The 13,546-nt window shown below is 44.2% G+C and overlaps 1 protein-coding gene across 1 annotated transcript in view; it reads right to left on the bottom strand.

The window, feature by feature from the left end:
* The window catches only part of LOC130118211 (CUB and sushi domain-containing protein 3-like), a 473,370-nt gene extending 459,833 nt beyond the window's left edge, over positions 1–13,537 (bottom strand). The window contains 1 exon segment of the mRNA XM_056286604.1: positions 13,360–13,537. Coding sequence (XP_056142579.1) covers positions 13,360–13,537 — 178 coding nt within the window.
* Between the last annotated feature and the right edge of the window lie 9 nt (positions 13,538–13,546).

Here is a 13,546-nt window from a genome sequence, read left to right as displayed (position 1 = left end):
ACTCCAATCAAACTGAGAGTGCCAAATAAAAAAAAAACCTGTATTGATTTGCACCTGACCTTAAAGGTGAGTCAGCCAAAAGAGAGATATCCATCAGTGAGGCCTGGTTAAAGGGCTCAAAGTGAACAGATGGAGTTCCTACCAAGCAAAATAAAGGTCAAGGGACACTGTGGTGGGCTTCATTTGTAGCAAGATCTCACTGCTGTCTTTTACTCCCTCTTGCAAAACAGCAGAATGACAAAAACAAGCGTTATAAATAGCCACTCCCTTGTGTTGCACGGTATTGATTTTGACTCAGGGGAAGAGTGCAGCTGGGTAAAGTTCTCTTCATAGGAACTTTTAGAGGTTAAAAAAAAAAAGAATACCGTGTTTTCAAAACTGAAACTGCCAGAGGAAAAAAAAATTAAGTTAAAAACTGTTGTTTTTCATCCGCTGTCATACTTTGTCTGTCATACATTGTGAATCATTAGGGCCTCAGTCTCCAAATCAAATCACTACAGACAGCACTTAGTTGTTATATTTAGAGGCAATTTTGTTTTTCGAAATCCAAGTACTTCAATCTCTGATCTATGACAAGCTCATCCCTGAACTGCAGATGAGAAACGGGAAGGGAGAGAGAAAATAATTTTTCATCAGCACAACCAGGAATGCAACAACAATGGCTGCTAGGGCTTAGACAGCAGCATTAGTGAACAGCTACTTTAAAATGGTGTCCCCCTAAGAGGCATTTTATCTGCATGGCCATGCTGCACCTTCACATTTCCTACTGATACAATGTGCAAAATCACAGTCCCTCACTCTACATGTCTGCGTGCATGGCGAAAGAGGAAAATGGTCTTCACTAAACAGAAACAGAAAAGAGGGTCTCTAGAGAATGACTATTACCTCATGAGTGTGTCGGTGCAATTTGAAAGAGGGCTCTGAAATATTTCATTTGGTGGTTTTGAATTGCCGACCACTGAGGGGAAAAATACCAGAATATATTACATATATTGCCACACCAAAACATTGTTAGTGCACACACACACACACACACACACACACACACACACACACACACACACACACACACACAATCGTAAACAAACACCACCAAATGAGGAAATAACGCAGATGTTGTGTGTCTCCACGGCCAAATGTGATATCTGTCTCTCAGCGTCTGCATGCTATTGGCTTCTCAGCTTCTTGCCCGCAGATACACTATTATATGGCTAGACACCAATATCTCCTCAAAGTGCTACTGGGCCATATTACACCTGATTCCAGGCAACCACTGTGAGAGCTGCTGTACAGCACAAAGCACAGAGCCAACAGCACGTCCAGTGGGAAGCCTGTCTCTCTAACCACCAGTCTCCTAAACAAACAATAAAATCTCCATTTCATATCCCCCACAAGGGAATAAAAGAGAGAAGAAAGAACAAAACAAGACTATTTTCCTCTACCTGCCTGAAGAGTGTCCTATTCCAGTTGACAGTCTGTTTATGTAGCATTGACATGTCTTTATAGAGCTGGAATGTCACGCGAGGCTGAAAGGCCAGAGTACACAACATGGATCCCTATAATGAGATGATTAGTAAATCAATACCTCTTCCATTAAGTGCACAGCAGTAGCTGGAAAATGGACTTTGTCGTCCAAAGATCGACTTTAGCACTTAAGTAAAGACCAAATTTAGCTACTTTTTCGTACAAAAGAAACCAGAAATTTAGGAATTAGTCAAGCTGGCTGGAAATTCAGTCAAAATACAGTGCACTTTTTAATTTTCCAAGCCTTTGTTTAGTGTTTCCCTGGGGGGTTCAGATCATGTACGCTGATGCTCTAGATATGGTTTTTGGATTGCAATTGCAAACTATAGGCAAGTATACAAAGCTTGCTCATTGTTTCATTTAGATAAGAGCATACTCACCTATCAGTTTAATAACTGTTGAGGTAGGATAATGGGCTTGCAAGACACCCTTATGCACTCAGTATACCCACCTCTTCAATTACCTCTAAATCATCCCACTTTGTTTTCCTGACAGTGGTGCCCTTAAAGTGTCTACTCTTCTCACAAATCACAAAAAACTACTATCTGATAGACACTTAGACCCCCCCCCCTTCAGCTACTACCAGAAGGGCACCATATAGATCTGAAAGGAAGCATGCTATCCATAAAGCCTCATTTTCTAAACATTTTATTATAGTAATTATGGTGAGTGTCAACGGGGGTAATAGAGACAGACATGCTTTAAATGGGTGCCGCGTGATGGCTTAGCTAGGAGAATTGTTGCCACAGAGTAAGAGTCTGCTGTAGGGCCTCGGCCCCTCTGTGTCAAGTTTGCATGTTATCCTGGTGTTTGCGTGGGTTTTCACTGGCTACTCCTGTTTCCTGCAGTGGTCCAAAGCTCTACCTCAGGTAAATTGGAGACTCTACATTTCCTATACATGTCCGTATGAATGATGTGTGAGTGACTGTGTGTTTGCCCTGTGATGGACTGGCGGCCTGTCCAGAGTGTCTCCCTGACTTCTGCCCAATGTTTTTCTAGGATAGGCTCCAGGTCCCTGCAACACTGAACTGGATCAGGCAGGTGCAGGGAATGAATTGACAAACTGATTGAAACAACAACATATTGACTTCACCTTTGACAGATGGCGTTTGCTTTTTCTAAACAAAGATTCCTTTTAGCCCATGGGAGGCAATTTATGACATAAGAAACACTTCATTGTTAGTACATCGTTACAAGCAAACTTGAAATAATGAAATCACATGGCAATCAAGCCACATGAAATGGGTTACAAGGAAACACATATTGTAATGTGTTATTGGCATGGTAGCTACTGTTTTCCTAATACTTTTCATAAACCTCTAAACAACTGTTAGCAAACACAGCAACTGCATAAATAACCCTTGCGTCCAGATTTGAGATTTTGCATCATCTTCTTGATCCTATTACTCTGGTTGAAACATTGGATTGGGCGTTTTTAAAAATGCTCGTTTAGTTTTTAGTTTAGTTTATCAGGATCCCCACTAGCTGTGCCCTAAAGCACCACTAGTCTTACTGGGGTCCACAATAAGACTAGCACAATAAGACTAACCCTTTGGCTGATTTTGATGGCTAGAAAGCCATCAAATCAGGCAAAGGGTTGACCACAGCAGCCAGAGATACAGGCACAGATGTTATCAGAGAATATGCTTCCACACATTTGACAGGGCTTAATCTCATCGGTAAACTGCACCTGCGGTGTCGCAGATGGTCACCAGCCCATCTTCAGACTGGGCTCACTTAAAGCAGCTTTTCCTCAAACTATTTCATTTCATCTCAAGGAACAAACAGTAAGATGAGTTTTTGTTTTTTGACTTGAAGACAAAATATCACCAATCCCCCTCCCCAAGAGGAGTTGCTTATATTAAAACTGATACCTGCAAAGAACCCTGTAAAGAACTCTTTCTTGTGCTTTCACTTTAGCACTGGTTTTACTCTCAGGTGCTTGTTTAGATGCACTTATGACCTCTGATGACTAGTAGTTCTCCTGATTTCCCACGTTAAATGCACTTATTGTAAGTCGCTTTGGATAAAAGCGTCAGCTAAATGACTGTAATGTAATGTAATGTAACTGACTTAATCAGATTCAACAAACTATAGCTAACCATACAAGGGACCTGATAGCAGCATTTGAGAGCTTAATTCGGGTCTAAACCCATAAACCAGAGGCCAGTGGGCTATCTAAGAAGAACTTTTATATAGGACAATCTCATTAGCTGCCACCTAGCTACTGGAAAAGGTATCTGGAGAACCAGGAAGTAACATTGTTTCTAGTACAGGTTCCTGTAGCACACAACAGTGTGTTGTTCAGTTCAAGTCCAGTGGGACCCAAGTGAGTACTGCCTGAGACTAGCCAGTGTTTTGTTGCACTTCTGCTCTTCTTTGTCGGCTGTTGCGGAGATCAAGAACCTGCAGAGCAGCGGGATAATGCCCCACATTCCCAGCAGATAGTGTGTAATTACACAGACAAATTGTAATCCTGATTAGCCCCAGCAGCCTTCCCAGTCTCTTTACATAATCACATTGAAAGTAAGTCTACAGTGCATCAAGGGCTTTGTGGCCAGATTACTGTTTATGCCAGAGGCGGATTTGGGTATGGGCGACATGGACAGCCGCACAGGGCGGCATGGGGCGCCCACAAAAAAACAAAACAAGAAAAAACAAAAAAAAATCGGAATCGGAATCGTGGCATTTGTGCGATCGGTTTCGCGACCACTGCTGGCGCGTCTATCCATATAGGCGAACTAGGCAATTGGCAAGGGCGGGGAAATGTGGGCCAACTATTCATGAGCAAAAGTAACCAGCTGACTGCAGGCTCGTTAGGCTACGTGTTCCGTATGCACACTGGGCCTTATTCATCAACTGTTCGTATGTACAAATTTGTTCTTAAACACCCATGGAATTTTTTTAGTTCTCAAGCCTAGTCCACATGTACATAGGTATTTTTGAAAATGTAGCTTCCTCTATGCCTTTTCGCATTTCGTCCACACGTAAACTACATTTTAGATCACACACAAAAAAACCCCAACCTTTTGGAAAACTTCCAGGGTGAAGATTTTCAGAAACTCCACTTATGTAGACAGGGAAAACGGAGCTGCTTGTCGTTAACGGGTTTCCATGCTTCTTCGTCTACTTGGTGTTTATTGGCGGTTGGCAAACAACGAATTGGCGCATTACCGCCACCAACTGGTATGGAGTGTGGATCAGCATGTCAATTAATTACACTATTCCCGCTGGCCGGGAATAGCGTAATTAATCAAATTAGTTACTCTAAGATACTGAAATAAGATTTTATAACACTCGGTTGAGTTCTTCTGTAGAATATCTATTAAATCAAATTGTACTTTTATTTTTCTGAGATTTTGAGCCATACGCCTTCTCTCTGCCTCATATTTCTGACAATATATCATAACATGCTCTATTGTTTCTTCTTGCCCACAGTAGTCACACCTGCCTGCATTGTGTTTGCCTATTTTGAAAAGTGTACTGTTTAGTCCAGTGTGTCCAAATCTGATTCTTGAAATTATTGTCTAATCTCTCCTGTTCCTTGCTGCACACCTCATTTCTCCCACTTTCCTTGGAACTCTGTAAAACCATCGTCCTTTCTCTCTCCCTCCCGTTGCTTTGGCCAACATGGCTTTAGGATTGGGGTTATATCGCTACCTGTTGGCTTGGCATGTTCTTGACAGCGCATTCGTTGTGTTGCGTTGCATGAGTTTTTGTGTTTTCCTTTGGATGGAGTTTTTTTTTAAACAAAGCTTGTGTGCATGGAATCTTTTATTCAGAACCGTTTTCAAAAACACCCATGTATGTGTGGACTAGGCATAACAGTCAGAAGCAAAGTATGATGGTTATGTGTAGTAGTTCCTTCCCCTTAGCATCTATTGTCTACCACCCAAGCTTGCAAAGACATCAGTGTTAACTATCCATCCATCCATCCATTAGCCAAACTGCTTATCCTGCCCAGGGGCGCAGGGATGCTGGAGCCTATCCCAGCAGTCATTGAGTGGCAGGCGGGAAGACACCCTGGACAAGCCACCAGTCCATCACAGGGCCCACACATACACATGAACACGAACACACACACACACACACACACACGCACACACGCACACACGCACACACGCACGCACGCACACACGCACGCACACACACACACACGCACACACGCACACACACACGCACACACGCACACACGCACACACACACACACACACACACACACACACACACACACACACACACACACACACACACACACCTAGGGACAATTTAGTACGGCCGATTCACCTGACCTACATGTCTTTGGACTGTGGGAGGAAACCGGAGCACCTGGAGGAAACTCACGCAGACACAGGGAGGACATGCAAACTCCACACAGAGGACGACCTGGGACGAACCTCAAGGTTGAACTTCCCCGGGGCTCGAACCCAGGACTTTCTTGCCGTGAATCGACCGCACTAACCACTGCGCCACCTTGCCCAGTGTTAACCAATGGTGTCTAAATTAAGGGTTACCCAGGCTTTACACTTCGCCCTGAGACAAACTTCAAGGTTTAAAAAAATTCCATGGGTGTATAAGAACAAATTTGTTCGTGCAAACGACTGATGTCAGCTGCGCTGCACCTGCAGCCGCCCCCTGCCCCTAGCTCTCATGAGCCAGTGATAGCCTGGCCTACTGACACCCATTTCGATTGTCTTCGAGAAAAACATTATGTCCGCCATGTACAACTTCTGAAAGGTAAGCTTTATTTGCACTCTAGTTGTTGTCTAAGTTGCTGATGATATGTGCTTGCGCACATTTCACGTGTGTGCATTTGGCACATATGAGAACGTGGTGTATAGAAGAGATTTGCACTAGTATTATTTAGTTTGAGGAGCTGGAATTGGATATTTAGAAAACAGCTATATGTGCTGCCATATCTGCTGTAAAGAAATTGGAAGCAGGTTGTTGAGGTGTTATGCAGACCCTTTTGGTGCATTATTTGTATATGGATCTGCAAAATGTCTGCATACGTTGTATGAATATTGTTGACACTTTGAGCACACAAGTGTTGCACTCGACTATTTGTGTTATGTGTATGGCATACTGGCGTTTATGTGTTGTTGCTGGTTTTTACTTTATCTGTATGGCATGTTGGCCTTTGTGTGTTGTTGCTAGTGTGGTGCATTGCAATATAGGGGCGGCATAATTGTTTTTAACAGTAGAAGCGCATGCGCTGGTCCTGTTCGTGACCATGACCCTGCCTGAGCTGCTGATATTTATACACGAAAGTGAGTTCTCAGAAATGTATCCAAGTGTGTGGACTGTTCTCAGAATTTGTCTTGTTCTTTCAGTGCAGCGGCACCGGGATGAGTTTTGAAATGGGGGGACAACCAGGTTTGGGTGACATAATAGACTTGTGAACTTTTTCACGTTAATTGCTCTCATTCTCGGCCTAGCCTACCGCTTTTGTGCAACTACAATGTGGTAAGAAATGCATTCTCTCTTACCATCAGGGAAGAGGGAATGCATTCAGATCAAAATGGTAGCAGCTTTTGTTTTTCTTTCTTTTTTTAGGGCAGTGGTCCACCAACAAGAAGCTAAAAAGGTTTGACTCAAAAGGAGCATCCTTGGGTTTTTCACTCTGAGAACTGTTACACTATAACCAACCAACCAGTCAATATGTTTTTTAATAAGATTCGGAAGAGCATCAAAATCCATGCACTATTAAAATGGAGTCTTTACATCCAATAAGCCTGCTAACATACAAATAGACAGCACCGCAGTACAGCGAGGTTTAGGCCCCTAAAAATGTGACACTATACAAATCTCTTCAGCACAAGTTGATAATGTATTATTGATAAAATTGTACTTATTAACTCGTAGATAACAAATACATAACCCAAAAAGTAGAAAAGTTTGGTCACTATTGTGAGCAGTGGTCCACTCAATTTAACATTTTAACATTTTGTGATAAGGAAACATGATCAGTAGGCTTCATACTTCAATATTCTGCAAGCAGAGCACGTCTAATAATTATCCCATGCTTGGCTGCATGTCTGTCAAAAAATCCTGCTGAAAACTGCTCTAAGAAGAATGAGCAAGGTTTAGCCACCCATTATTTTCCAAAGTACTGAGTGCGCCTCTCACTCCCAAAGCAAAATCTATTTAACACTTTGTTCATGTCCAAATTATCAGTCACGTCTTTGTGCCTTTGCAGGGAAAGCAGGTTGTTAAGCTGTTTCTCTGTCATTGTAGATTGGATGCAGGTCTTTAAACAACACAGACTTGAGAAACTCCGCTCAGCTGGGGCATTGGACATTGGCACAGTGAGGTAGAGACACCTCACTAAAAACACCTGCTACATCTCCTGGTGCTGCCAGAACACCTACAAGGGTGGCGATTTTGGTGACTATTGTGATGTGTGTAGAGTTGAGCACAGAGTTATGGGATGTCAAAAGCCTTGAGAGCGTTTCCAACTGTGTGGACTCTTGCCACGTCCACGTCTCTCATGCACTGGACGGCAGAGTCGTCAGGAATTGCGACCATTACACCTAAAAATGGGGGACAAAAAGTCTCGTTGTCCTCCCTCTTCCAACGCCAGCGTTCCAGTGACCATGGCTGAAGCAGAGAGGAGCTTTTCAAAGTTGAAGCTCGTCAAATTCTACCTGAGGTCCACAGGAACACCTTAGCTGTCTTGCTGTCATCAGTATTAACCATGCAGTTGTTGGGCAGATTTCTTATGATGATTTAATTAATGACTTTGCATCAAGGGAGGCAAAACAGGTCAGGACTTATCGATGGCAGTTGTGCAATTTAGTTTGTGTGTTTCTTGTTTGAAGAACAATAGTGTAATAATGAGGTTCTCTTCTTTATAAGTGTGTTATTTATTTGTGTACTTGTGTGATTTAGGGTTTGTGCAATGTAGTTTTATTTGTGTGTGTTTTGTTAGTAATTGGGTAATAGTTTGATAATTCACTTTTCTTTTTCATTTGCATTTATATACTACAATTTGGGGGGTTGTCTTTGTTACTTCTTTTTTATATTTACGAGTGTTTTTTTCCATATTTATAGTTTTAAATGTTATGATTATTTATGTGCTGCTCCAAATGTCTGAATAAAAATTAGTTAGTGCAGAATGGTGCTTTTTTGTTGGCTGAGGGGGGTAGACACACAGTATTTGTTAGCAGGGAGGGGGGTGAAGGGGGGTTCACCCAGGACACCATACAAGCTAGAACCGCCACTGGTGTATGCGCGACACACCTTACCAGCAATTAGACACTACCTGGTACATTTGGTGTGTCAAAATGCAGAAACTTAAGGGAAAATTGCAAAGAATGTATTTTTGTTACAAGAGACAAAACTGAAAGTGCAACAGGTGGGTGATGATGATTTTTTAACAATCTGGTCAATCTTGTTCCCCTGCGGTGTTATGAAAGTTGGGAGAATATGCCATATAACACATGCCTTTCCCTTCTGCGTCCTCTCTTGCAATTCTTCCATCTCGCCATAACAAAAAAGTCCCCTACACCCAGGCTATTAGTTGGGAGACTGCAAGAAACTGAATAGGTGTTCTCCCTTTTCCATATACAGTAGTGGAGCAAAAGAATCATGTGAAATGGGTTGCATCCATTAACATAGGAATCTATTTCACTCCATTGCTGTCCATTAAGAGACGTACCATCAAGGGTATATTCACAAAACACAAGGTAGTGCTCCAATCTGGGTCTTCATGTGAAATTTTGAGAAAATCACAGTCCCTTACAAGTAAGTCATTTGAGTCTGATGCCTTACATGACATTACCCACACTTGAGCAATATGAGTAAGATGTTTGCAGCTCTGTGACTACATTATCCTTGACTAGACTGATCTTAGCTGAGACAGCGAGAATGTCCAAAATGGGTAAATCCCAACAATTTTGACATTACCGGCAAGCTAGAGCAAACTGACTGTTTTCATCAGATTATTATATTGTGTGACATTCTTGTGTAAGAGGTGGGGTTGTTGTGAAGCGTCTAGTGTGTTGGTGTAGTGTTGTGTGTCTGTCACGTGTCACACACAACCTTCACCGCTGGCTAGCAGCAATGCGAACAGGAGAGCCGAGTGTGTAAGTCTCTCCCTGCCAGTACATAGCCTCTCCAACAGCGAGCCCTATGTAGCGCCTCCTCGTGGCGACACACTGTAACTGGGTACACCTTGGCTGAACTACAAGGGACTCGGAGGAGGTCTGGTCCCTAGACGTGCGGTACGCAGGCCCACCGATGTGTGGATATTCCCTGATGCCCACGAACCAGCCCCCAGCTGTGGGTTAAATAGCGCCACTGCCTGGTGGACACCTCGGGAGAGGAAGAGGCTACGGGAGTAAACCCCTACACAACATCAACGTCTACAGTGTTGTTGTTTTTTGTTTTTCTTGCCCTTTTGTGTCTGTTTAAGTGGGAGAGTACTGCTGGCGTGGTGTGTGGCTGCCGCTTCTCCCTCTCGTAGCCCCCCTTCCTTCCCATCCTCCCCTGTATGTCTGTGCTATGTTTATCTGCTGTCTTGTTTCACCCCCTTTACTGTAAAGAGACTTTGAGTATAAGAAAAGCGCTGTATAAGATTAAGTTTATTATTATTATTAATTATTATTATTATTATCATTATTATTATTATTATCATTACATTAGCGATTTGAGGCTCCCGGGTAGCGTATCGGTCTATTCCGTTGCCTACCAACACGGGGATCACCAGTTCGAATCCCCGTGTTACCTCCGGCTTGGTCAGGCGTCCCTACAGGTACAATTGGCCGTGTCTGCGGGTGGGAAGCCAGATGTGGGTGTGTGTCCTGGTCGCTGCACTAGCGCCTCCTGTGGTCGGTCGGGGTGCCTGTTCGGGGGGGGGGATAGCGTGATGCTCTCACGCGCTACGTCCTCCTGGTGAAACTCCTCACTGTCAGGTGAAAAGAAGCGGCTGGCGACTCCACCTGTATCGGAGGAGGTACGTGGTAGTCTGCAGCCCTCCTCTGATCAGCAGAGGTGGTGGAGCAGCGAGCGGGACGGCTCGGAAGAGTGGGGTAATTGAACGGGTACAATTGGGAAGAAAAAGGGGGGGAAAACCCCCCAAATTAGCAATTGAGCCACATCTTTCGTTCTGTTAAAAAGAAATGCAGCCTGTGGAATCAAGCCATTTAGTTTGGTGACTGTCAATTTAGGGACTGTGTCCACCCTTTTTAAGCGGTTATGTGAAGTCCCCGGGGATTAAATGTCACAGCGGCAGTGGGTGTCCTCCATTGTTCGGTGCTGAACCGCTTTCAAAATAACAACATCAGCAACAACAACCCCCCTGCCCCCCCAACACCAATATAAAAGTATTGGAAGTACCCACAGGAAACCGTGAAACGCTGCGTGGGATGTGGGCGGCTGAGCTTCCGGTACGCTCATGCTCAGAAGGCCACACATCCCATTTTATGTGCGACAATAAAGTGGCGAGTTTCTGACAAGCGACAGAGAAAAGTTTGAGAACTAAGAGACGGAACCGCGCACCGTGGGGGTTCCCTCGGGTCATAGCTCAAAATACTGTAATTCTACTCAATAAGAAAAGTACCTCCAGCACATTTGCTGCAGAGTATATACACATGCTTTGCAAGAGCAAAGTTGCGAAGAAACACGTCATTATGTTTACAGCAGAGGTGAGTCGTAGGCCAAATGTTGCGAGCTCTCTTTACTCACGCCAACAAAGTGTCAGCTGTCAGAGGAACAACAGCTGTTCAACCATCCCCTCCTCTATTTGCTTTCTCTCCCTCGCTTCTTTCCAAGACTCGAAACTAGACCTTTCTCCTCTCCACCCTGCTTTCGCCCCCTCCCTCCTGGCTGGCTGGCTGGCTGGCTCCCTAATAAGGAGCAGAGCTAGAATTGGTGGTAGCCCTGAGGTTTGACATTGCCACAATGTGGGTGGTGATGAAACAGCGCTGTGCCTGACTCTGCTTCAACTTGGCTTGGCTCGTTCCTGGTGGGCGCCACCATTGTGCATGCAGCACATTTCATCCACCCCCATTAGACAGACATGAGAATTACTCACAGGGTGAACAATCCGCATGTAAATTGATATCTGCATGGGAAGTGGACGCACGGGCGCACGCACGCGCTCAGCATACTGTATGCCCACTCATATATGCAACGTGCACACACACAGAGAAACGCACACGCACGCATCCGTGCACACACACACACACACACACACACACACACACACACACACACACACACACACACACACACACACACACACACACACACACTTAGTAAAATCCAGCAGAACTGCAATATTTTTGAGAGACTACAGCTCTACATAAACTGTATCTTAAGCTTCAACTTCAGTGTGATTTTTTCTACAGCTTTATAAGTGGTAGAACATGTACCGACAATGACTGGACATGTAAGAATTGTATAGTTTATACACACGCGCACACATACACATACACGCGCTCTCAAACACACACACACACACACACACACACACAAAATGCACAGTAAATTGACCAGTCAAGTCCATTTTATTTGTGTAGCCCATTATAAAAGTTCATTTGAATTACAGCTATAAGGGTTGTATGAATGGTGGTGCAGACAGTGATATGAGCTACATAAGCAATTACATTTCAATGTGTCATACACACACACTCATACGCTGACACACACACACACGCACGCACACGCACACGCACGCACGCACACACACACACACACACACACACACACACACACACACACACACACACGTTCTTGCACAGACAGACCCACACAGATTAAATGAACATGGGGGTAAAATAAGGAGTAGAACTTGGAATATTTTAGTAGATCTGGTCAGTTGTCAGTTGAGATGAATTTGAATGAAGCATGGATTTCATTAGACATATGCAAGTTGTTAATTGGGGTTAAATATGGGCACAGAACAGTTAGAGTGTTTTCACACGAGTGAATATTTTGCGAATATGAATGAATTAGCTACAATTAGACCAGTGACGTGAAAACGCCCTGAAACAATAAGAGATCAGCATGCAAAAAAAAAAGAAACGAAAAAAAAGCCTTTTGATTTGTGAGGTGGAGCTGAGTAAGAAACGTTACGGAATGCATGACACTGCAACATGCAGAGGGCGAGGGCAACATTTGACTGTGATGACTTTTTCCCCGATTTACTAAGATGAATGCATGCTCATGCATCCACATAAGAAGGATGCGACCAGAGGTTACCTAAGCGGCAAAACCTATTCAAATCGGCAGAGGCTGAGATAGAGCCACTTGAATACTAACGAGCCCACCTTACACCTGCATGCACCGACAGCCTCCAATGAACACCGGCGGACAAACGGTCCCCACAACACTAATTGTCCGAGCTTCAGTTGTTTCAGCCGGTATTTCTGGCGAAAAACTGGAAACCCCGAAGAAATTCGCCCCCCGGTATTGCAACTCGACCCAGAAATGTGATATGCGGACTTGCCGTAGCCTAAAATAAACGAGAATCTCCGCACATCCCATATAGTAAGTCTGCAGTGCACGCACTTGCACCCCAACAATTCACTAGTTAGCCTACTAAGCAAAGCAGCTCACGTAGGCTGCTGAAGCGTAGGGCTATACTGCAAGAATATCTATTGAGCGACGACCCCCCCCACCCGCTCAAAGCCTGCATTGAGCCTCACAACCGACGCAATAAGTCCCCCAAAACTCCGTCCCCTTGTCTATTTTGTACACGTTTGCAACGTTAAAGCCACATTGTTTTTTTGCACACATGCACACATGTACACATGCGCGCGCCCGCACACACACATACAAGCATATAGAAAACATTAAAAAGAAGCTGCTGCTGCTGCTGCAGTGGCGTACCTTTCACACAAGTGAACATCATGGAAAAGACGAGATTCCAGAAAATGACGGCCGTCCTAATCCTCATCGCTTTAGCCGGAACCAAGTCCCCTCGGCCACATGTAACGCATCTCCTGCCGAACACGTCCGATAGTTCAATAGATCCGTCGTAGTATCCGTCTCTGTAGATCCCCTTCATCTTCGCAAC

The sequence above is a fragment of the Lampris incognitus genome, chromosome 9 (genome assembly GCF_029633865.1).
Source record: "Lampris incognitus isolate fLamInc1 chromosome 9, fLamInc1.hap2, whole genome shotgun sequence".
In the NCBI taxonomy this organism is placed as follows: Eukaryota; Metazoa; Chordata; class Actinopteri; order Lampriformes; family Lampridae; genus Lampris; species Lampris incognitus.
This window is presented reverse-complemented; position numbering and strand designations above follow the sequence as displayed.